The sequence below is a fragment of the Dromaius novaehollandiae genome, chromosome 1 (assembly GCF_036370855.1).
Source record: "Dromaius novaehollandiae isolate bDroNov1 chromosome 1, bDroNov1.hap1, whole genome shotgun sequence".
Lineage (NCBI taxonomy): Eukaryota > Metazoa > Chordata > Aves > Casuariiformes > Dromaiidae > Dromaius > Dromaius novaehollandiae.
This window is the reverse complement of record NC_088098.1, coordinates 137,086,807-137,112,882: the sequence shown is the minus strand read 5'-3', so window position 1 is coordinate 137,112,882 and position 26,076 is coordinate 137,086,807. Positions and strand designations below refer to the sequence as shown.

At 38.3% G+C, this 26,076-nt stretch overlaps 1 protein-coding gene across 5 annotated transcripts in view; it reads left to right on the top strand.

The window, feature by feature from the left end:
• Positions 1-244: 244 nt before the first annotated feature.
• GLRA2 (glycine receptor alpha 2) overlaps positions 245-26,076 on the top strand; it is a 131,186-nt gene continuing 105,354 nt past the window's right edge. For 2 of the 5 annotated variants that reach the window (XM_026110174.2, XM_026110168.2), the window contains exons 1-3: positions 246-842; positions 3,102-3,235; positions 23,160-23,227. In XM_026110174.2, the coding sequence (XP_025965959.1) occupies positions 775-842; positions 3,102-3,235; positions 23,160-23,227 (270 nt within the window). In that variant the 5' untranslated portion in view covers positions 246-774. Of the gene's footprint in view, positions 843-3,101; positions 3,236-22,995; positions 23,064-23,159; positions 23,228-26,076 lie in introns of all 5 variants that reach the window. The other 3 variants (XM_026110169.2, XM_026110172.2, XM_026110173.2) reach the window with 3 other exon arrangements.

Here is a 26,076-nt window from a genome sequence, read left to right as displayed (position 1 = left end):
ACACAGATACACCATCCACACTGCACCCCCACAGCCGCTCTCACACACCGCACACACGCACACCCCCACACCGCAGAGACACCCTCTCACACGCACACCCCACAGCCGCCCGCCCGGCACATGCGCACGCGCCGCGCGGCGCGGAGCTGTCCGAGCGCTGAATTTATAGCGCGCCGAGATCACGTCTACCTCATTCCAGCACAGGCGCTGGGGCTCCCCGCAGCCCGCACCGCCCGCTGCCCGGCAGTACTGACACCTCACTGCCAAAAGACAAGGGAAAAAAAAGAGAGAGAGAAAAAAGATCAACCCAGTAGCCCCACCACCATTCATAAATACCCGTTTTCAAAGCAAAAGGGGAATAAAACACACCGACAGCAGATTGCTCTCAGCATTGTTCCCTTTTGCATGATCCTCTTTGGGTAGCAGGGTTTCCTCTCCTTCCTCTTTCCCCTTTTTTTTCTTTCTTTTCCTTTTCTTTTTTTTTTCTCCATCATCCAGTAAAAGCAAGGCGGGGGAACGAGCAGGTCTGATGCTTTGTCTCTTTTGTGCTGGCTGCTGGAGATGAGCCTAGGCTTGACCTGAACATGATTCCAAGGACTGGCACTTCTTTTTTACCCCCTGTTTGTAGAGATCCAGACCTTCTCTTCCTGATTGTCAAGAAAATTAAATTATTGCTGAATTTGGGAATCTAGGCAGCACCAGCATACTTTTTCCTTGCATCTCTGTGGAATCGTTTCTGGGATATTTTCCAAATCATCACAGAAAGCAGGAGGAATGAACCGGCAGCTAGTGAAAATTTTGACAACCTTGTTTGCATTTTTCTTAGAGACAAACCACTTCAGGTAGGTGATATGACTCTATGTGATGATATTTATCAAAAGGTTTGGAAACCATAGCTATAAAGAAACAACATCACGTTAACCTCGTTCGTTTGCTATATTTGAGAGTATTTCATGTTCATTTTATATAGGCTATCCCTTTTACACTCAGAGAGATTCGTTGCTTGGTAACAAACACAAAAAAAGATCTCAAGTTTGGGTTATCTATTTTCCAATTCTCTGATTCCAAAACATGCCTTTTCACTGAGTATTAATATAGCTAAAAACATTTTCTTCAGTTTTTCTTCTGCAATTTACTATCTCTGCTCCCACTGAAGGTTATTTAGGAAGTTGCTTTGATTCCCTACTCTTCAAGCTTTGGGAATGACTGAACCAGTTTTGTCGGGAGTGTAATTATTTGAAATTAGAGAACCAGTCCTCTGCTTGTGGGAGCCCCCTGGATCAGGCCAGGATCTACGCTCACTTAAAGTATCAGTACATGTGATTGTTATTTCTATTTTTTTAAAAAATTTGATGAGATGTTGCTTCAATTATCGACTGTTTGTGGTACAAAGCAAACAATTCGGTTTAATTAACAAAAACATTATTTCAGATGAGTTTCATTACTATATTGTATGGTGCTGTGTGTCTATATGTACATATACGAAGCGTATTTGTATGCGTAATGGTGTATACAGTGTCAGAGTGAAACAGTGTTTATATTCATAAGTTTGGGATCACAACACAACTCATAACTAGTTGGTTACAAATGAAAACAGAAGTAATTTGTATTAGATCATCCCAAATAAATGTAATAGATTGTTTTCCAGTTTTTATTATCTTAACTGAACATTTTTACTATCTAAGTGCAGAATATCTTCTATTACGTAGTAAAAAATTAAAGGTACCAGCATGGTACCTTGTCATTGATGAAAGCAAAAGGAAGCAACCACCCCCTGTAAATGAAACCTGAAAGATGGGGAATCACACCACAAGATTTTAGTATTACATTGCATTTTAACAGTTGTGATGCTTTTATAAAGGGATAAAAAATCTGGCATTTGCTTTGAATTTCAGTTAATCAATCACCTGTATATCTAATTTGTTTATACTTACACATAGATGCACACACATGCCCATACGCACACACACACACAGAATAATACTAAAATAAAAGAACAAGAAACACTCCTGGAACTGAGTGGTTCCTGCTGGGCAAATATTTGAATAGAGTAGTGGTGTAGAAGACACAGTGATAGGATTACTTTTAATATAGATCAAAGATTATATTGAAAGATAAAACAATAAAATTGGTTATACAAATATCAATATAATGCAGTTCATGATGAAATCCATGTCCCTGCACACCAAATATGTTCATTTCATTCTAATTTCCTTTCGCTAGGGAACAACCTAGGGAAACCCCTACAGTCTTTCTCTGTAATATCTAATGTGCTTCAATAGCTAATATGATATATACATAATATATACACACATACACACACACACATATATATATACACACATATATATGATATATGAAATGCATTACATGGTATGAGAAGTTTGCTCTTAAAACCTGAAAACAGAGATATGTCCTAAGAGCTTGCATACAAATACTAGCTAATGAAAATAAAGATCCTTTTCATTACTTGATGTTCATTGGTAGAAAACTAAGATAAGATGTGGCTGGTTCTGGAACCCTTTTCACACTGTTGATGTAGAATCCAGACTTTCACTCGCATAATTGAAATCTTTGTTAAGTGGCATTTGTAAAGAAGACTAGTTTTCCATCCATATCCTTTCCAACATTAACAAAATCAGTAATTTAAATCAGTAATCTTCACAGTTGCTTGGTGAGTTTTGCCAGCCATTGTCTGAAAGTTTAAGGCCACTTTAGATCAGGCTTCTAATGAATACAGTTTTAACAGCACACACATAAATTAAGCAACAATGTGACATAGGATATCAAAGTCCCTATGAAAATGCTTTAAACTTTAAGATAAAGAGTAAATTGAATCTTCTAATGTTCTATAGCTCTACTGAATTTCTTTTTAAAGCTGAGTTTTTCTGAATAGCAAAAATTGTGGTCTATGCCTACTACTTGAAGTTTATTTCTAAAATACAGTTTTCTGATGGAAAATAGATAATATTTTTCTATGAAAATATTTACTATTACATTCACTGAAAAGAGATAATTTTATTTAAAGTGTTGTAATTTCCGCATGACTTGAAGGCGATATAAGCTAAATAGTAGCTAATGGTGGCTAATAATTTATTTAGGACGACTTTCTGTAAAGAACATGATTCAAGATCTGGAAAATCCCCCTCACAGACCCTGTCTCCTTCAGATTTTTTGGACAAATTGATGGGAAGGACATCAGGGTATGATGCTAGAATCAGACCAAATTTTAAAGGTAAGTTTCTTTAAGACTGCTGATAAATTAATTGTTAATCTTTTGGATAAATTATGGTTTTGAAGGCTTTACCTCTGGGTTCTGATTCTATTTTATATAAGTTAGGTTTTCTGGTGTGATAGTTTCATTCACATCAGTTGTTTCGTGGGAAGAACTGAGAGAGCAATGTAGGTAATAAGGGTTTAGAGCTTTAGAATCTTTTTTTCAAATTTATCTGTACATGGCAAAAATGTTTAGTTAGAGATGGTTTCTGAAGACCTCACTAACTCCACGTTTTTAGAGGAATACAACTTCTGCACTAAATACAATTGAAATGACTTGTTCCTGAAATTTTTAAGCCGTGCAGACCGCTTATTCAACACTTCAGTGCAGTCTTCTTTAGAGCAGTGTCTAAATGAAAGGTCTTGCATTCAACTGGAAGAAAGTAAAATCTTCTCTCAAAAGAGGGAGGTAGGAGTTAGGGTATTCACACAGCAGACTTTACCCTGCTGATGCTGACTAAATGATGAGGACCAAATTCTCAGGACCACCATAAACTTGTAAAACCATATTCTGCTTGCCCCTTTCAAGACTTCCCTTTTTTTCTTTCAAAATCTGGACTGAGGGTGTGCGGAGTCACCACAATCATTCCAACACAAACAAGCGTGTAGACTGGAGCCCTCTTTCTCAAACATTACTATTCAGAGTAAATTTCCATTGCTGTCATCCTAATCCCTGTGGAAGTGAGCACAGAATATCTTGTGGGTTCAGGTGAAAAGAGCTGGGAGAGAAGTTTTCATTGTAAATATTTAGAACTTTTGGAGAGTTCTACATTTCCACCAAAACTGGCTCTTTTATGTCAATTCAAAACTCAGAAAGCAGTTTCACTTTGAAAAGTGATAAAGTATTTCTTCCTCAACATATCCAATCCCAGTTTACATTTGGATTGATATCTATTGGCTTTGGTGACCAAATCTGAATTTTTTACTACTTTGACTCTTGTTAGCTGTGCTGTGAAAGTTGATAATATAAGTGGAACAAACAACAATTTTTTAGCCAGTGAATACAACTGGTAGGAAAGAAGGAGCTCACATGTCAATGAGAAAAGTGTTTAATTACATTTCAGATCAAAGATCAGTTTCTTCCCCGTGTTCCACATGTGAGAATTGCAATATTTGGAACAAAGTGTCTTTTCTGAATGCTTATTATGCCTAAGTGAGGAGGAACCTAGTGTGGCTTTCTGATCCAACGATTTGAAAGCTGACAAGTTAAAAAAAGATATTGCTGCAGTCAGGGAACCCAAAAATCTTAATTTCAGAATAGTTTTTAAAGTGCTTTTTAAGTTCCTGGATTGGAACTAACATTAGTTTGTTGTAAATAATATTGCATTAGGCTCTCACATTCATTTCATGCACTTGTATGACTATTAGTGAAGTTTTAGAGAATGCAAATGAAGGCAGAAATTGTCATGAATTGAGCAAGGTAGCATTCATTAAGGACTTCATCTTCCTGCACTTTACGTGTGATGGACAGTAAAAGAAGTCTGCTTCATCTCTTGTAGCTCAGATAAAACCAGAAAATGTAGCAGTCCCCGTACATAAGAAAGCATAAAGGTAGCTCCTTTATTTCTCTCCAGAGCATGTCTAAAACCATGTTGTGAAAAAGGCAGGAGAAGACAGATTCATAGTTTTGTTCATCTGATGCTCAGGTGGGTAGAGCAGAGATGGTGTGTACGATGCTGCAGGACATATACTGAACTGCTTGACAGACACTGCTCCCCTCTAAGTTGCATGGTTTGTTTGGGCTCCCAACATGAAGTTGCTACCTGATGACACCCATGAGCCCTTGATGGCGATGAATCTGCCATTTCTAATTTTTAATTTTTTTAAGAAGTCACCTTCCAGAGCAGGTTGGTAGTCTGCAGCAGTTTGAATTGATAAACATATTTTTAGCAGTTTTTCAGAATTTCACATCTCTGAGCTCTCTCTGAGCTCTCAGTCCTGTGGCGAAGGTTTTGAAAGGTTTTCTCATGTCCCTCTGTAGGGTATTTTGTACCACAGAATTCCAAAGTAGAGAGTCAAGGCATGCGGTTTTGAACTTCACATCAGTGAAAACTTTATTAGTATATAACTTAATTAATTATAACCATTTTTATTGGTCAGTATGATACATACTCCATGATCTAGTTTCCTGAGTCTCATTAAATATTAAAAAATAGAAAGTATTGTTGTTCTATATTGCCTATTTTTGCCTTTTAAGGAATAATAAGTGTAGCTGCAAAGAGATCATAGTGAATTTATCTTACATGGAATTAAGCATTATAAAGATATTTTTTGCACTGAGATGTTATTGCAGCCATAAGACAAATTGTTTCAGTTTCTAATACTTGTTAATCTGTCTGAGATCTTTTTTGGTGATACGGTTTATTGTACAACACTGATATTCTAAATCATATAACTGTATTGATGGATAAAATGTTAAATGATTTCCTGATTTATAACATTTTTTGTGGTTTTAGGCAATATATTCAAGAATTCTTTTAAGCACAAAGGATGTCTGAAGGAAGACTGCCTTAAAATAGGGATCTGCTATCTGGTTTTGAACATGGTTTTAGGTTAATATTTGTTTCCTATATTTCACAAAAGACATTGTGGATCAAGATAGCTGGGCCACTACTCATGCGTTTGTCTGACTTTTCCTCTTTCAGGTCAGTTGCGTAGCTTTCCCCTAGTCCACCCTAGGCATTTTAAAGTGTCAAGAAAAAAAAGTCTGATGTTCCTGAAGAAACAACTGGGTGGAACCCATTGTTTGATACAATAATTAAATATACTTTCATCATTGTTCTGAATTACTGAAAACAGGAGCTATTTGATCATTTTTTTAAATAAAGGTAACACATTTTAAAAAGAGGGGAAAATATTACTGGGACACTGTTTTATCCAGATAAACACATTTCATCAGTTACTGCTCTTTACTAGCTGGCTCTTGTGAATTAGAAAATTCAGGAAGATAGACAGAAGCAACAGGTAAATATATAAAAGTTTAGACATCAAGAACACAAATCAGTGCTTAGCTCTTTTTTGCAGCAGTGCTGTACGCTAAAAAATCCTTTCTTTTGGTGTCTTTCTGCCTTATAAGATCATTTGAAAAACAAAGGGGCAGATTTTTGGTTCTCGTTGGCACAATAAGTGATCAAATACACCACCAGCAGATGCTGAGAGACACTGTCCCCCTGATGGATAGCTAGAGAGAAGTGCAAGAGTGACAGCTCTCAGAATAGCCTTTCTTTTAACTACTTTCTGTCAGATACTTACACTTACCTTTTATTGAATTTGAATAGCCTAATAATTTATGTGAGGACATAGAGGAGAATACTTTTAAATGTAAATATGAAGACTACAATCCAATACTAATTGAAGTCTCTGAGAATCCTTCTGCTGACAGCAAACAGTCAATTGGCATCCTATGTGTTGATTAGCTACTTCTTTTCCAGCTGTAACACCAGTTAAACCTGTCTGCTGTAAAATAATAAAAGTGAAGCCTGTATGATGTACTTTTTGCCTGAATAATACTAATGCTCTGGTTTTTTAATGATAAAAATCAAGAAAAAATATCAGATGGAAGGCTGGTACTTTCCCCATTACTCGCCTTGTTTTCTTAAACAAAAATAGAAATGACAGTGTTGGGCATCTATGTTATAACACTAGCCAAAGATGTGCTTTCTAACTTGTAGAAACCAGAGATGGTGAAATGGTATCACAGATCATATTCACCTCAAGCTCCCTTAAGAGTGCTATGTGCAATGCCATGATGTAATGAAATAATTTACAACTTAATCACAGCATGAAGTGAGGGGCTGATGGAAAGTCAGCTCGATTTAAAATTTCCTAGCAGTTGTTGACCTTTAAAGGTGACTAAATTATTTCCACTTTTTAACATCTTCATCTTCTAAAACCAGTTAAAACCTGAATATATGCTAGAATTAATCAAATACAAAAAACTATGTATCTATGGACATTACTATGTCCTTTGTGCCAAATACATTTAGAAATGTATTGGCTGTCATCCACTTGATGGAGAGTAAGAAAGTTTGGCTCCAAGAATGCCAGAACTGTGTTATCCTTTGGCATGGAAAAGGTTAACAGTGAAGATGATTGTGATTCTCTTTTGTACTGAATTTCATTCTGTATTTTAAGGACATTCTTTCCCACTAAGTCATTATTTGCTGAGGAATATTTTGGTTTTTATGCAGTCATATATAGGTGTCCAGCAACAATGCCCATTAATGTTACCTTCATCACTGGATGGTGCAATGCAGTTCCTAGAACTTACTATGAACTAACTTGCCCAAAAGCTGTTGTTTCTGAGCTCAGTGAAATCTTGTTAGTGGAATGCAGTTTGGGTATATAGTGGCTGTAGTTGTAAAAGATCGGTCTGTGATTAGTGGTGTAATGTCATTTTCATGCAGAGTCAGTGGGTTTACATCTGAATAATAAACACATGGACTAAGTAATTTACTGAAAATTAGCCTGACAACTGTTACAGGAAATGGCTTATGCACCTTAATACTTTATCTCCTTGGCACCAAGAGTCATCTTTTCCCATACGCTCAAGCCCATTGCTCATTTATTTGGCCCCTGAATTGACCAGCAATGGAGTGCTTAAAAAAGCATGAATGGAAACCATGGTATGACATTTAAGGATGAAATAAATGGCAACAGATTTAATACACAAACCCCAGCTTCTGTGTATGTACTAAGAAGAGGCTTTGTCTGCAAACATCTACATTAATCTGGACTTGACACTTTAAATACCTTCTGGAAAAACAATCTCTAAACACAAATACAAGTTGAAAAGTACACGTAAGATAGGCTGTGGACCTGGAGAGTTTTATTTTCCATTGGTTAACAACCTTCCCAGGGCCAGACTTCAGCAGCTAACAGCTACTGGCCGTGCAGTCAGGTGCAGCAAGAGTATCCCAGACTGGGCAATTTCCCATACAGTTTGAGGCTCAGAAGAACCACATCCAATAGAGAATCAAATCCTGTCAAGGTAAGGCAGGATGTAGCAAGGAAGAAATAGGGCAGGAGTGCACTCACATCGTAGTCCGTGTGCTGAAGATTCCTAGTTGGAAGCGGGAAGCTACCTGGTCAGTTTTTGGATGTGGCCAGACTGCTCCCATCACACTCCCCAAACATAAGTTGCTTGAGATGTGCAAGCATCTGTCACTAGGGAGGCAGACTACATTTCTGCCTTGAAACACACCTGCAACTTTATGCTGCTTTCAGATGAAGCTGGGTACACGTATCTTGCTGCACAATTTAACGCTGCACAATTACCTTACTAACAGAATACTGGTTTTGTTTGGCTTTGTTTTATTTTTCTTTAACTGCAAGAATATAGCCAGGGAAATTATATTCAGCCCCTACTGTAGGCATGCACATTTTCATGCATGAACCTCTTTACTGCAATTTTGCAAGGAATCTTTTAACTGTGCTTCTTTAAAAATTCCTAATAAAGATGGCTATGGAACCTATTTTTCTGCCTATCTTTCTTTGATTTCAGATTCTTTTCCAGAAGATCAGGAGGCTATGGGAGTTGCATGGGTTGCAGTTAGGTTATGTCTAGACTTCTACATAAAAGGAGCCAGACAGCAAGCTCAAGCAGACCCCCTGACTATCTATACTGCTTAACTGTTTGCTTATTTCTCAGATCTCTTCCTGAGCTTCCTGCAGCCAGCTCCCTCCAAAGGAAGTCAGGAAGGGTGCAAGCACTCAGCAGTAGGAATACAAGCCAACCAATGCCACTTGACCTCAAGGCCATGGATCCATCCCTGGTCTTTTATTTAAAAGGATAGCCATGGTGATCCTATCATACTGGTGTATTGCCTTTATTCAGAATCAGTGTTTTAATTAAGAGATATCAATGGATTTGGCTGTTGTCATAGAATATTAGTCTGCTGCTGCATAAACTGCCAAGGGAATTTATGAAAAACAAATGTCACTGCAAATCCAAAGACCTTTGATATTAAAGCAGGGGACACTACTGTTCTCATCTAGTTCTAATTTGTTTTATTTTCATCATATCCAGTGCCCTGTTTAGATTTAAATATTTCATACTGTTGAAGCTGATGCCCTGGAGTCACTCATTAAATGTCTTGTTGTTTTGGCTGTCTTAGAAAACAAGCTATTTATATATAGAATATATAAAAACATGTACACTTAATTTACTGTAAATATACATAAGTAGGCTACAAATCTATAACATAAAGTGATATAGTACCTATGAATATGTGTATACAAAACAGAAACTTGTATTTATATTAGACAGATTCATTATCTTTTCTTTTTTCCTCTGGAAATATGAATATAAATCTCTGATTAAGTCATCAGAAAATATATGTTTAATGGTTTAGCTCCCAAATATGCATTTCACAGTCTTTCATAGAAAGGAGTGATTTTAACAGTCTAAATAAAAGAGCTTCCAAAGTGATACAGACAGGGTCTGTCACCCAAAGATGAAGGGTGCACAATATCTAGCATAGATAGTAATCTGTCAATCTTCTAAACACCAAATCCAGGGTTAAAATTTAATATATACAGAAATATGAAGACTCAGATTCTAGGAAGCATGCAGGATCTGAGCAGTACAGTTCATGACAGAGAAGTGCCAGGTACTGAATACTCAGTTACTCATAAGGGATAAATTACAGAAGCCCAATGGTTGATCTAATTTGTGCCAGCTGCTAGCAATCCTCAGGTATTGCAAAGGCATGAAGACACTTTGATTACTTCTTATGCCATGGTTGTATGTCAAAAGCTGGGAAGAGTGAAAACATGTTCCATGAACCAATAAAAGAAGCTTTTAAAACAAGACTTAGATGGAATATAGGTCCTCAGACAAAAAACATGGAAATCCTCCATCCACCTGCTGTGTAATGATGGAAGTACTGTTTTATTTTAAAGTTCCCTAGATTCTTCCAGTTCTGCTCCTGAGTCTGCCCAGAACTGACCTGGCCTGACTCAGGTTAGCACCTAGCTTCTGTCTAAACCAAATGCAGACTGTCTGGCTAGGCATCCCTCCACTTGTCTTCCTCTAAGGACCAGGTATCTCTGATCCTGCCTTATATTCAACAGTAATGGTGTTCCTCTCAAGGTGAAGCTGTGATCACTTATTTAAAAAAAAAAAAAAAAAAAAAAAAAAAAAAAAAAAAGTGGCCTGCCTATAGGCCACTCTGTAGTCTTAATGAATATAGACAACCTTTGGCTCAGTTCCTCCTCAGCTTAAAGGGATTTGGTATCTCATCCAAAGGACTATAAATGATCCTGAGTGGCTCATTTTTCAGCAAAGAATTCAGACATGATTAGGCCAGGAAGAAAATGGAATGAGAACATGTCTTTTTAGCCTTGTGATGTAGTTGATTGTCTAGGAGGGGAGAGCCATGAGTCTTGACCATTCAGATGTGACTATCGTAACCATTACATGTTAAAGGTAGCTGATGTAACTACTAGGGAAAAAAAGTCACAAGAGCAGAGATTGGGAGCCAGCATTTCTCTCCCTGATAATTGCCCAAACCACTAGGTTACAAATTTGCGTGAGTGCACCTTCTCTCTCTCTTTCTCCAAATGCTACGTATCCTAAATACTTTGCTGCTCAGCTTACTGGATTCAGTGCCCCTGAAGGCCATTCACACCTATTAAGTATTTAAAAAAGTGATGATAGCTATACTTTAACATGAATCCAGTCACCTCTGAATAGGAGACAGTAGACAGATTTCCCTCCGCTGCTCCCAGGAAATCCATAGCATTGTGGCCTGGGAGGTAAAGCTTTGCATCCCTTCAGTCTGAGGTAGGCATAGAAAATCCTAGAAAGGACTTTTTCTGTTTGACTTTTCTAAACATTTGTGTTATTGACTGAAAAGCTGGCTGTGCTTTAGAAGAAAAGACTGAAATTCTTGTTTGCTCTTTCAAAATCAGATTGTATGTGTTGATTCAGAGAACATTTTGGGCTGTGGATCCTGAATGAGGTACCTAAACCCTACTGAGAAGCAGGGTTTTGGAAGGGCCCCCAAAGAGCCCATTGCTCATTACTTTCTGTCTGCAAATGGTTCCTCACCATCATACTCTGCCCATGGACTGTATAAGGTCCTTGGGATTCCTCCACAAGGACCTGGGTGTTCATGCACCAAAATGTCAGCTGCTTCTACCTGTTATGGGACTGAGCTCTTTATTGGCTATGGTAAACATTTGGCTGTCTGGAGAAGCACAGTAGTGGAAGGATGCTCTCCTCTGAAAGCTAATAACATCTATTTGTATATTTCTGCCTCTACAGATCCCAGGAATGTGCAGAAGCAGCTGGGCACATCTGAGACTAACTAAATTGTAGGAACTTTCCCTTAAAGAATAGTAATTGGTATACAATTGATACACACTGCATGAACAAATTCATTCTTCTTCCATTCCAGGAGCACATCTATGTATTATCTCCATTGCTCTTGTACTTGGGGAAATATAATTGAGAAGAGGCTAAATGCTTTCCTTAAACCAACACAGTTAGTCAGGGAAAACCTAGGATTAAAATTTACCGGATCAATACTCACATTAGCCTGTGTCTAATGACTACATTCCCAATGTGTGCTATCTTTATGCCTTCTTAGGCAAGAACTAAAACTGCCATATCAGGACTGTTCTTTCTTGTGCTGTTTATCATGTCAAATACAGAATTAGTCCTAAATAATAAATAAAACAATAGTTAAAGTTTGTCATGAATGTTGCTTTAAACGCTCACACTGCAGTTTAAAGCAACATCTCATTTTGTTGAAGAAATGCATGCAAATTACATATATGGGGCCAAACCAGTAGCATATATAAAAAACTCATTTTTTAACCAGCTGTGAATGTTGCCTATGGCTGACGCATAAACACATGCACATACACATGCCCAAACTGAAATGCACATAGGGCCACTCCACATAAGAGTTTCAGACTGCAGCAATTTTCTTTTCCAGACAGTAATATCTTATCAGATGGAGCAGTCTGAGGTGTTAAAAGCCTTTGGTCAGTCTGGTTAGAATAGCCATCCTAAAAATAAGCATCTAGGAGAATTTTTCAGCTCTTTGGCTCCATATCCCCGAGAATGTTGGTTTTGTCACAATTCTGAGGTGTGTTTTGTGTGGTGTAAAGCACACACCATCTGTTAAAAACAGATTTTAACTTTTTTTCTATAGCAGAAAACTTGTTGGACTTGTTCAAAATTTTAAATAATTATGGTCAGATCCTGCCACATTTATTCAGGCCAATTATCTCCTTAATGGGAATGTAGTCTCATTTGGATGACTTTGTAGTAGAATCCTGTTCCATAGGACTACTGGTGATAGAATCTGGAAAGGACAATATGCCCTGACCCTGCAACGTGCTTTATGTCAGCAGAGCCTTGAGCCTATGTGAAAGCCATGCCCATGCTCCTTTCAGTAATGCAGTGAGCATTCCGCATCAAAGAGTTGATCATTTCCTTACAACAGGTGATTTGGTATAGATTTAAAAAAAAAAAAAAAAAGGTTAGTTTATAAGATGCTGATTTTAGTTTATAAGATGCTGCTTTTCTAGTCTGAGGAAGAGCTCTCATTCCCTCCCTCCAGCCATTTTATATATAGGAAGAATTGATGGCTGATAAATTGCTGATGAAAGACACAGAGATATGCTTTAAGGAGGACTTGCAGTTAAAAGATGGTAGATCCTCTTTGGTATTCAGGATATGGGAAACCGCACAAAAGATTCCCAGAGGGAAAGGGGATTTGTTAAGGGGAGGGGATAGGAGGCTGAGCTAAATCTACGATGTAACAGATGATGGGATCATTGAAGCTGAGAGTCAGGAGGGTGGAATTAATTTCAAAGCTATATTTTACATAGATTGTATGGAAATGACTTGAACTATAAGGAGGTCAAAAATACGATGCTCCAAATAGCGAAAAGGTTTAAAAATAGTAGGAAAGTTTTTAGTGTGAGTTGCGGTGAATGTATCATTGACCAGTTGCAGACTGCCCTCTAGTTCTGTTGTCATTTGCCCTTCTGCCTGAGCCATACCATTAGTCTAAATCCCATTGTTCGTCTGTGCCCCATACATCATTTGGTGTATAATTCTCTAGCAGCCATAAATCAATGTGCAGTCAGTAATGCTAGCCAGGCAAACTGCTCTTTTTCTTGAATGCCTGCATATACCTTCTGACAGTAGAGCACGGAAGATTATGAAGATATTAAAGGAAAGGCTGGTAGAACTGAAATAAAGGGAATGCCCAAGGCTCAGAGGAATAAACAAAGAGTTAAAATAGATTCTGAGATCATGGCCATAGAGAGAGGCATTGACCAAGCTCTGTATTTGAGACTGTGCTTATTGATATTATAACTGAGCTTCCATGAATTTCTGTGGTACAAGATCAGATCCACAGAGAAGGAAAAAAGAAAGAAATATGAAGGAATAAAACAGCAGTTAGGTTCTTTTTTTGAAAATAAATGTTTTTGAGGCAAGTATGCAGAGCAGAAAACTGTAACAGTTCATTCTGACTGAAAATAAAGCCTAGATCAAGTCAACAGAATTTCATTATTATTCTTAATACATTTTTTTCATTAAGTAAATTTTCACTTTTTCCTTCTTTTCTCAGTGCCCGTTTTTTACCTTGTGGTTCCATGTGATCTCTTAGATGAGCTGGCTGCACTGAATTCATAAATTTTATTAAAAATAAGATTACCCAGGAGGAGTCTGACCCTATGCTGGAGTGCAGAATTCATGACTAGAGAGGTAATACCATCTTTTACTTAACCATATTAAGGAGTGTCTGCACAGATTATGCAGTTCACATGCTGATCAGCAGCAAATAGCTCTGTCTTCATCAATGCAAAGCAACCAAACAGTTTCTCAGAATCAGGTGCAGAGAGTGTCCCTGATACTGGCTCCCAGTAGGCTGAAAGCCTCCTCCTTCCCATTTGGTCCTTTCAGTGAACACTATTTTGTAATAAGACAACAAGCAGGTGTCTGCATCTTTTCATGCAGTAATAAAAGCATACAATTCAATCTCCCCAAATACTGCCTGTTGCTCTATTGCATTGCAAGAGGGAAGACTTTAGAAAGAAATGCCTTGCAATGAGGTGTTTGTCATGACTTGGGATGGAAAGATTTGAAAGAATTTAAAAAAAGGCTCAGGGAAAAAAATAATTTGACGGACATAGGAAGAATTAAAGCATTTATCTGAATATTTTCAAAGTTAGCATAAGTACAAAGTAACTTTGGGCTGAGGCTTCTGGTTCCTATAGGAAATTTATAGATCTAAGATTTCTACCTCACTGGTTTTCAAATTTATTTCCGCAGATTCATTTACACATGCAAAGCTTTAGCTCTGGGACTGGCTGCATGAATTCACAAGTGTGACTGAGGCCTGTGTAGAAATATCTGAGCTACCTTCCAAGTAATTTGTTCAGAGGTGCTCTGTGCCACACAGAGATGACAGGAAGCTCAGCACAAGCTATAATGCCTTAGGTTAATGGCCTCTAGTGAGTTCCAGCCTGCTATGACTGCAATGGTAGCAGCCCTCAAACTACCTATGTGAAAGCCAAGTCCAGTGGGTTTATACAATCCATTGTGACTGCTATGGCTATACATTCTTTACAGACTAGTGCAGGTTAGCTGGGTAAATCAGAAGCATGTCAACTGTTTAAAGAGCTTTTCATTTCTGATCTCCTGGTTTGGGGAGTGAAATGAAATAGTACCTGAAAATTTTTCTTGTGCAGTGTCTACTAGATAACCTGTATGCAAATATCCCACAGCAGCCCAGAGCTGACAGTAATATATGTTTCTGTTATCAGCCTTAGCAGTAAGAGGCATGGAAGAATGAACATGTCGTATGGACTATCCTATAATTCTAAGTGCAGAGTGTTGTAGTTTGAGACTTGCCTTCCTCTTCCAGTGCTGAGTCTATGGACAAAGGCATTAGTTCATGAAACACGTCAATCCAACAATTTTCACAAGCACTTTAATGCACAAAAAGTGCCTTTTAGCAGGCATTCTCTTTCCGTGAAGCGCTGATAGGATTTTACCAGCATGACTCCCATTACATTCAGCAATAGTCTCACAGCTGAAACCTCACATACCTCTTCAAAAATTCTTTACTTGCTGTTTGACTTCAGACTATGTTAATGTATATGTATAGATGACTCTAGCTGTACTTACTCCAGAGATGTTTTCTTTCTGCGCCTCATTCTGAATCTGACAGTCACTAGAGTATTTGTCTTGTATGTCTTCAATCATATTTTCTTGAAGAAGGGCCTTTGGTTTTTTAATTCGACATGCCCTTTTTATATTAAGGTCATGTTGTAAGGCTAGATTTTTGCTCAGATATTTCCTGTAGTTATCCAAGTGAAGGAAGCAACTTTTCATTTGGTAGAAAGGTTCCCTTGATGCCATTTCATTTAGTTGTATTTGTGTGTGTGCCTGTATGTGCGTTTGTGAAAATAGGCAGCCAGAATTGGAGAAAAACAGGATTTAAGACACTATCTATGCTTACCTGCTGATTCTATTCAGTGTAGCCTGTATCTCTCCCTCTGCTTTGAGTAGGACATGTTGTTTAGAAAGCCTTCTCCAATGTATAGATACTATTGCGATAAAAGGCATTGCTCAAAGACATTCCTCAGATCCTTGGTGATATTTGGGCTCAGTGATATGAGTGGGAATGAGTTTCCTAAAAAAGATTTAGACACCTAAATATCTTTGCAGATATGGTTCTGTCTCTTTAAATGCCTTTGTGTCTCTTAGCCTTATTCTGTTCATAAATGTATATTGATACCACTGAATACTATTCTGAGTCTCAGATGCTACAGGACGTGCCCAAAACTGTTGCCGCATTCCTACCAGTGGACATGGTATGCTCAGCAAACTAAATTATTATACATGACAGATGAACTTTCAGAGGATGTTGGTTTTAGCTTGATGAAGCAGAATAATAATTTTGGTTTTATTTGATTTTTCCAGCAAATTGGATTGGTGCAAAGTACCATTCAATTACTGTATTTCAGAGGTCCCTGAGATCTCTACCCTTGTGTTTGTTTGTTTGTTTGTTTTTGCTTAATGAGTAGTACAATTGTCACTGATGAATAATAAAGGTGATGTAAGCATAATAGCATAATGGCTGTGGTGCAGTGGATTTTTGGTGAATACTTCTAAAGAAGAAGAGATTCTCTGTTTAATGGGCATGATTATACTTAGGAAGTCAGGCTGATGCACTCCACAAAAATCCATTAAAAAGACTAAATGAAAGGCATTGCTCCCCAACAAGAAATTCCACCTTGATTTTTAAGCCTTAGGGTAACTATGTTTTTCTGGTGCCATTAATTTTGCCTCCCGTGACTAATGCATATCCTTGGTGTTAACACTATAATGAAATGAAGATATTTGAATGGAGGAAGACATTGATTTTGCCCAAAGGGCAAAAGGAAAGGGAAAGGGAGGAGAAGGCTCACCTAGATATTTGCAGTAAAGACTACCTGTGGTCCGAGTCCTGTTTTCTTACCTGAACCTCAAGAAAAATTGTTAAATCATGTGAATTTTCTCACCAGGGGCTCAACTATGCATTATGGCAGATCCTTGAAAAGAAGTGTGCAAGCTGCACTGATTCAGGAGTAGCTACAGGATCCCTGTGCCTCAGAGAAACTTTCCTAGTGCATCAAAGCCTCCTTTCTCTCCCTGGCCCTATTTCCAGGGTCCCCAACCCCAGGACTGGCTGACCTGCCTTTGTCAGCATTTCCTTAGTCATTACTGTGCCTGCCTCACTCTGGAGAGGGAAGAAAGCTAGAAGGATAAATAACTTGTTCCTGTCCAATGACCGTGGCCATGACTAATGACCTGTGTCCCCAACAGTAGTTCAGCTCTGCTGACTGACTTAGAGGGATGTTCCTGCAGGCCATGGAGAGATAGGTTGGCAAGCTCTTGAAGTGGTAATTCAGGTACCTGTAGTACTGCAACTGCAAAAGCAGAACCCTCCATGGGTGTTAGCTCTGTTTCAGGCCTCATGAAGACTATCCTGAATGTTGAAGGCTGTTCAGGTTGGTTAAGAAGAAATGGTTGTTAAGATCTCAGCTGCCTCCAGAACTGGCAATTGAAAAAAAGCCTCTAATGAGCTCTGCTGTCCTCCCCTGCTGTCCTGTGATCTGCATTACTAGTGTTCAGGTTAATGCATGGGTCTTCCTCCTGTCCTTCCCTCCCTCGTTTAAGCTTGGACTTGAAATCGCCACTCCACAGATGAAGGGATACCCAGTCGTTGGTGGGACTGCTGTCTCTTCACTTTGCCCCCTGGTCTTGTTCACTGGATCCGTACTCTCAGACTGGACTGATCGTACTTTTTCCACACAGTCCTGGTCTTTATCCTGCCCCCTGTGGTACAGGGAGTAGGGAAGTTCGGTTCACCTTTCTCCTCTGTATACAGAACTAAGTGAACCATCCCAGATGATGGGAAAAACCTTGTTCTATTGGCACATAGGCCAAAGTCAGAATGTGGACTAAAAAATACTACACATAGAGAAAAACACAAGATTTGGACATAAGATTCTTTACAGATCTGTAAATATCTTGCCAATATTTTCACAATCATTCCATGAGCTGTTTCTGTTTCATTATTTCTTGCTTTTGCTCTCACACCTTTCTACTTTGCCCGCAGTTGTGTGTGCGCACGTACTGTATTTTTGCTTGCGTTACACAATCACTTAATAAATACACATATCAAGGAAAATTGACAAGTGCACAGGAATCGTTTTAAACTCCTTATATGATTATAATGCACATTTTACCTATATAGCTGAAACTTATGTGAAGAGTAAAAGGCTGCCAGGTTCAGCCTGGAAACAGTACTCTGGAAAATGCAGAGTTTGGATGGACGTGGGAATATAGATATGATTAGTTACAACTAGGATGATCTCTAGGGCAAGAGTACAAGTAAATCTTGACATGAGACCACCAAATGAAGAAAGCTTTGGGGCTATGTGTTATCAATACCAGAGGAGATTCAGCAAAAGATACTGACAGGGTTAACACCTGGAATAGGCTCAGCACTGATCTTCTGGTGCTCGCTATTCAGCCTGGGAACCCCCTCCCATTCATCCCCCTCTGACAGCTGACAAGAAAAGGACTCACTCTCCAGCCAGATGGTGGCAAGACCACAGCTGCACACCTTTGGTACAGGAATCATCAGGCAATATGCCAAAGCAAATCCAGGGGAATATATTATAGGATATTCAGGGTTTCTTGCAGTCAGGTGATCAGAGGAATGCTGAGGAGTTTCTGTAAGTATTAAGTACCCTCAAGTCACAGGTGGTGTATGGCACATTATAATGTCAGCTCTTTTTAAAAAGGAAGTGTTTTGGAGACTCCTGTCAGCACGCAGTTAGATCAGATCATCTGGGGAAGCGGGGAGAAGGTAGTTGCAAGAGAACATAAATGATATCTTAGTTGTTTGTCAACACAAACAGATGCTTACTTTCTCATGGATTTGCACATTAACTACCTGCTTTCTTGGCCTAAGTTCTTTCAAGAAAAATGGCATTTTACCTCATGCCTCAAAAATGACTTTGACTATCTTGAATGTGCCTGAAAGGCACCTGGCCTGTTAGATTGTTGCATTCTAGGTGACAAAAGCAAAACTAGGGGAAAAAAGGATTTGATTATACAGTATACTTTGCTTAATTTTTTTTAGAGGTAATGTCAACTCTCTTGAGATTCTATTTCAGGCAGTAAAATCAAATTAAATATCTCCATTGCTTTTGAAGAGTTTTAGATTATGTTCACAGACCTCAGCTATACTTCGCAGAAGTTTATGGCTTTCATTTGAAATGCATAATTAGATTAGACAAGTCTTGCAGAAGGAGTATGAGTATATGAAATATTTCATTGGAAAAAATGGTGCGATGGGCTCTCCTTAAAGCACACTTCTTTCTTAAGATGTACAAAACAAGTAAACACCCTCCCCAGTGGAATAATAACATCAACAATAGGAAAGAAAATGGAAAAAAAAAGAATGAAAGTGTTGCAAACTTTGGTGCTCATTTAGTTACTTTTTTCCTCTCACACACTTCTGTCCTTCTTTCACCCATATTTCCTAGGCACATTTACAAACCTCATCACAAGCAGTTTGACTTTAACAGAAAATTGGGCTCTTTGCTCAGAATCTGTGAATTATATGATCAAGGTTTAGTTCTTAAGATCTTCTGGTAAGTACCTTCTATTCTCATTTGCTTGTAAATCTCCCACTGCACTTTTGATATTTACAAACAAATATAAATAAAAAAGGAACAATATCTCACCAGCAAAGCCCTTTCAGGATAACTCTGAGAATGAAGTGTGTGTGAATGATTTCATTGGCAACACTTAGGTTTACTGAATTACTTTACTACTCAAAAATCTGTTAGTGGAAGGAAAGTAATGGACATTATACAATCAGATACAGAAATGAAGTGTGATGTTTGCTTTGTTGTAAGATATGGTGCTCTAGCATTTAACTATTTAGTGTATGTTTGTTCTGTAGTCAGTGATGTGATAGCAGCTTTCTTTCCCTAAGCTTGTATAACCAAGTTCTGTTGGCACTGAGGAATTGAAAGTTGTGGTGCTCAGATATGCAGCTCTTGCAGGACAATGCTGTGAGTTTAAAGAAAAGGTGAAATGGACACAGAAAAGGCTGGGGGTACTCAGTGCCTTCTTTGCCTCAGGCTTTCCCGGTGACACCCGTCTTCAGGAATCCTGAGCCCTGAGAGCAGTGGGAAAGCCATGAAGCAGTGGGAAAGCAATGGAGACTTCCCCCGCCAGAGGGGGATCAGGTTAGGGATCACTTTAACAAATTGGACCTACACAAGTCCCTGAGCCCTTGTGGGATTTGCCCATGAGTGCTGAGGGAGTTGACCAATGTCTTTGCAAGGCCATTCTCGATTATCTTGAAAAATCAGAGCAATTGATGAGGGAGAGGTTCCTGGGGACTGTAAGAAAGCAAATGTCACCCATACCTTCAAGAATGACAAGAAGGAGGATCCAGGGAACTATAGGACTGTCAGCTGCATCTCAATCCCTGGGAAGGTGATGGAGCAAATAATACTAGTTACCATTTCCAAACTTATTAAGGACAAGAAGGAAATTGGGAGTGGCCAGCATGGATTTATGAAGGGAGAATCATGCTTTACCAACCTGATAGCCTTCTACAATGAAATCACTGGCTTGGTGAACAAGAATCCTCTCAGAGAGAGGAGTGGATGTTGTTTATCTCAGCTGTAGTAAGGCTTTTGACACTGACTCCCATAACACCTTCATAGAGAAACTGATTAAGTACAGGCTATATAAATGGACAGTGAGATAGACTGAAAACTGGCTGAACTGCTGGGCTCAAAGGATTGTGATCAGTGGCAGTCCAGCCGGGAGCCAGTCACTAATGGTTTAACCTAGGGGTTGATACTGAGGTAAATACTGTTTAAGATCTTTATTAGTGACCTGGAAAATGGACAGTGTGCACCTGCAGCAAGTTTGCAGATGATACAAAACATTAAAAGTGGTTGATAAACCAGATGGTTGCACAACCATTCAGAGGCACCTCGACACTGGAGGCATGGGAGACAGGAGCCTTGTGAAGTTCAACAAAGGGTAATGCCAAATTCTGAACGTAGGGAGAAATATCCCCATGCACCAGTACAGGCTTGGGTCGACATGCTGGAAAGTGGCTTTGCTGAAAGGACCTGGGGGCCCCGGGCCAGCAGTGTGCCCTTGTGGTCAAGAAGGCCAATGGCATCCTGAGGTGCATTAGGAAGAGCATTGCCAGCAGGTCGCAGAAGGGAATCCTTCCCCTCTTCTCAGGCCTGGTGAGGCCACATCTGGAGCACTGTGTCTAGATCTGGGCTCCCCAGTACAAGAAAGACATAAACCTACCGGAGCAAGTCCAATGAAGGGCATGAAGGTGATTAAGAGACTGGAGAGTATGATGTACAAGGAAGGGCTGAGAGAACTGGGACTGTTCAGCCTGGAGAAGAGAAGGCTGATCTTCTTAAGTTTTATAAACATCTGGTGGGATGATGTAAAGAGGATGGGACCAGAATCTTCTCAGTGGTGCTGGTGACATGACAAGATGCACAAACTGAAATATGGGAAATTCCATATAACTATAAGTAACAAAGTTTTTACTGTGAGGGTGATTGAACAATGGAGCAGGCTGTGCAAAGAAGTTGTGGAGTCTCTATACTTGGAGATATTCAAAACCTGACTGGACATGGTCCTGAGCATCCTGCTCTGGGATGACCCTGCTTTGAGCCAGTGGGTTGGATTAAATGATCTTCAGAGGGTGCTTCCAGCATGAATGACTTTATGATTCTGATTGCTTAGATTTAGAGAAAGATGATAGTCAGGCTCCCCAGCTGGTAGAAATATTATCAGGGAAAAAGCATTTGCGATGTTCACTAAACTATGCTGTTGTTTAGGAAAAGGAAAAAAATATGGTTCTTTGGAAAGAGAATAGCAGACTGTTTGGCTTGTTATAGCTTGGGTTTTGAAATTTAAAATGTATTTTACAAGATAAAAAGGAAGTGTATTTGAAAAACAATTGTTACAAAAACAGACTTGAGCAACACGTTTTACTGGAATTTTACAGCCTTAAAAGATGCTACTGTTGTGAGTTTTCTTTCCCAAACAGAGCAAGTTTGTCTCCCGAGATGTGTGTGTGGCCTAACACTCCGGAAGCTAATACTGTACTGTTCTGGGCTACTGGGTGTCACTGGACACATTACTTGAACTTCTCATTTTTTTACAAAAGAAGTAATAATATTTCTGTCCTTTGTAAAGCAATTTCAGATCCAGTGACAAAACCTCACATAGGTGTTTATATTCTATACCCTGTTTTTTTTTGGAAATAGAATGAATCTTACATGATTAAAAATAGTAATGGGAAGAGAGAAGAAAAAAGATATTTGATATTAAATGCTCCTATCAACTTTTGCACCACTGAAATTCAGTCATTTAGCATTAATCTGTATTTGCTGATTTTTGAGTCAGTTAAAAACCCTTGTTTATTTCATCACACCTAAAAAACTAGCAGTCTAATAGATAACGAATTAAATATTATGTCCCCATTCATTGTGCTACACTTCAGTGACTGCTAAATATCAGGGAAGGAGGTGGAAGGGAAGAGATTATGTATAGCTGTCTAACAAAAGTTGTGTCAAGTCAGAACAGATAGTGCTAAAATATTTTATTATGGCAAGGCGGAGATCTCCATACCAGGTGCGGAGAGAGCTGCTTGTCTAAGTCCCATTTTCAGTGGACTGGAGTCAATGTGTAATGTGGCCATTGCTGGGAATTTCAGTAGCATGCCATTGCATACAGAATGGAATAAGCATAGAGAGATAATCTTTCAATTGTAAAGTTGAGAAGGAAGACAGAGAGGGGTGTTTACAATGCTGTGGCATATTCTATACTGGTACTGTGGATAAAGAAAGAATCGTTATATCCATGCCTTAACACCTCTCATAAATCCTTAAAAGAGGATATAGTTCTATGTATTTACATAACAACTTTTACTAAAGCTACAACTGTTACCAAAACTAGTTGAATTAAATTAGTGTTGATAATATTTTTCTTTTGGTAGATATTTACATGCTTTTTTGGGAAAACTCACTTTCTACTTGTTTCCAGCCACATCTGTACCAGATTGTACGGAGGCTGAGGGATCTGTACTTTTGTTTCAATGTATATTGCAACATTTTTATTGCATTCCACAGGTCCTCCAGTAAACGTTACTTGCAATATTTTTATCAACAGTTTTGGATCAGTCACAGAAACCACAATGGTAAGTGCTTTGATGCCACTGGCAAGAAAACAACAATACTTAATATATGTCATGAACGCAACCTGTCAATTTTTCTATTTATTGTTCAACTTGCAGGTCCTCCTGTAAATGTTACCTGCAACATATTTATCAACAGCTTTGGTTCAATAGCAGAAACTACAATGGTGAGTGGGACTAGCCATTGAAGCCATCCTGTGAAGGAGTGGGATATGATTTAGAATAGAGAAGCTGTAGATGTGGGGACGCTAAGTTCTTAACTTGCTAAAAATCAACCAGCTGAATTAAAATAAAAGAAATATAAAATAGCAATATAGAGACATATGTAAGTTATTAAACTTAATTATCAAGTCTTAAGACATATCTGTAGGGACTGTACCACAGCCTATAGTGACTGTGATGACAGCAAACAGAGACATCCCAAGGGAGCTTTCCCAGGTCTTGCTAGCATTGAGGATGCAGAATAATTGAGTTCAGCTTTGGAGATGCCTGCCTAGTACTTACTTGGCATCTTGTGTGGGTTTTGTGCCACATGCTGAATTATAGACTTCTGCAGGCTATGCTGATGTAGGTAACCGAACTGTGTTATTTAAAACTAACTCAGCTATTTTTCTATGAATTGCAGTCACAACAGTAACTGAAGTGAATGCATAAGTTTGGTCAAAAGACTAAAAAATACAACTATGAGAAGACCAGGAAATTTTGAGGGGCAAACTGATATTAGGAAATGATGGGATTCCAGAGGGCTGAAATGTGTATTTTAACTAAATTCAGAAAACACTCCTAGCCAAAAAAGTGCCAAAATGGCAAATTCAGGATTTCCATTGAGATATTTAAAAATTTAAATGCTTTAATTTCTCATTTCAATATGAGATTTTTGTTTTAAAAATTGCTAAATTTTAAGACTAAAGAAGTCAGAGATAAAAAATGGAAATGCTAATTTTAGTCCAACTGTTTTTTTGGAAAGCTCTGGAAGCAAATTTTCATTTTACTTTAAATTTTGCTAAGAAAAACATTAAAAAGAAAAGAAAGAATGCTGAGTTTTTTAATCTTCTATTTCAAACAATAAACCAAAAAAATCAATTACTTATTCAAGCATGCATATGCCTGGCAACTGTTAATCCTGAGTGGTTTTGGTGGCTTTCTTAAAGCCATGGCTTTTCTCAAGCAATGATAATTACCAGGTGTTAGTATACAAGAAATGGGTTAAACACATTCTAAAAACAGACTACTGACACATTCCAGTTTGGTTTTGGATTCTTCAAGTCTCCTTTGTGACAAAATAAACTAATAAAGGATGCTTGCACCTGCATTGAATATATCTCATTTCATGAGAGTTGCATGCATTGCCTCAGGAAAGGAGCTATGGACACTTATGAAGCAATTTCAAAGAGGTTTCACTACTCTGTTTTATGAGGACTCATACACACTGCTGAGGTCTTTCTGTGTTTGCTGAAGCCAGAGGCAGTAAAAGTGCTTAGCACCTTTAGCTCAGGACTGAGCTCTTGGCAATTACCAATGAAATTCCAACCTATAACAGGATTCAGGGTATACCAAAGGCTAGTTCTTTATATCATGGGATAGATATTGCCTTGCGATCTTTGCATTCTGAAGGAAGAGTAGATATTTAGCCTAATTTAAGTGTTTTATTTAATATTTAAATATTTAATGGAAATGTCATTTTAGTTGTTGCTGCCATTTTAGAAAGAGGTACCCAAGGAACACAAGTCCTGTACTCCTAAATATTTTTATTTAAAAAACCCCCATAACTTAACATTTTCCAGAGATAAAAGGCAAGTTGTTACCAGGACAAGTTTTTTTATTAGATAATGTGGGAAAGACACAGCTATAAAATAAACAGCTATAAAGTAAACAAATAACAATGCATGGAGTATATATTTGTAGTCTTTTAAAATCATCTTAGTGAGAAAACTAAATTCAAGTTAAAAATGACAGGAAAAAACGTATTTTGATGTAATTTATAATTTTCAACAGATGTAATTTTCAGGTTTTTGGAAAACTTAATTCATTTCCTGTGTATAAAGGGTAGTGAAAAGATGGCTATGAATGTAGCCTTTCTTCCCCCAGCCGTGTCTGTTGTCTGTCTTAGCTGGTAGAGACATCAGCATAGCTTTAAGTAGCAAAAATCCCGCACATCACTGGCTTTACAAGATGGCATTCAATGAAAATATTTGCACGACCTAATGCTGATTGCATTAATTAGACTCCTTCATTGCTTTGATTAAATCCCCTCATTGCATTTTACCGTCTATCAAGTATGTTAATGTGTACCTCTCCAATGTTCATTAACACATTCTGCTGAAAACAGCTAAACATTCAAGTAGCTGAAAACAAAAACTGTTGGCTTTCTTATTTTGCTTTATTCATAATATTTGCCAAAACTGTGGAGAGTTCTCTTAGATGCTGTTCAATGGTTTGGTATTGATTTTCTTAATGCTGTCATTTCTTTGATGGTATGACTAGTTTTAGGATGTTTTAAAACTGCTCTGAGAGGCAGACCTCAGTTACTGTTCCACCTACTTCATTTTTGCTGAACTAGATGCAATTGTGTGGTAAAACGTTGGCAGCCCTTGTGACAAATAATAAGTTCTGTTTGACTGCTAGGATTCATTTTTGCCTATAACATTCTCTTGATGGTTATGACATAAAACTAAAAGATTAATTTAAAATACCGGATTGTAAGTCAAAAAGAGATGTTCCTGTTTCAGAGGACAGGAATACTTAGTGAAACCATATAGATGTACTGAAGGCACATTTTCAGAACACAACTTGGAAGAGCTACAGTAGCTCACTGGAAACTCTGGGAGATGAAAACTTGTTTTGAGAAGCTCTCAAGGGGAGAAATGAACAAGGCAAACGAGATTAATGTCCCAGTGCTAACAAATTCAATAGGTCACATTCTCAATAACATTAGCAGGAGTAGCTTCTTTTCTCTGACTGGGACTGACACCTGGCTCAAATTCATCCCTTTGTGAAAGGTCAGCACATTTCCTAT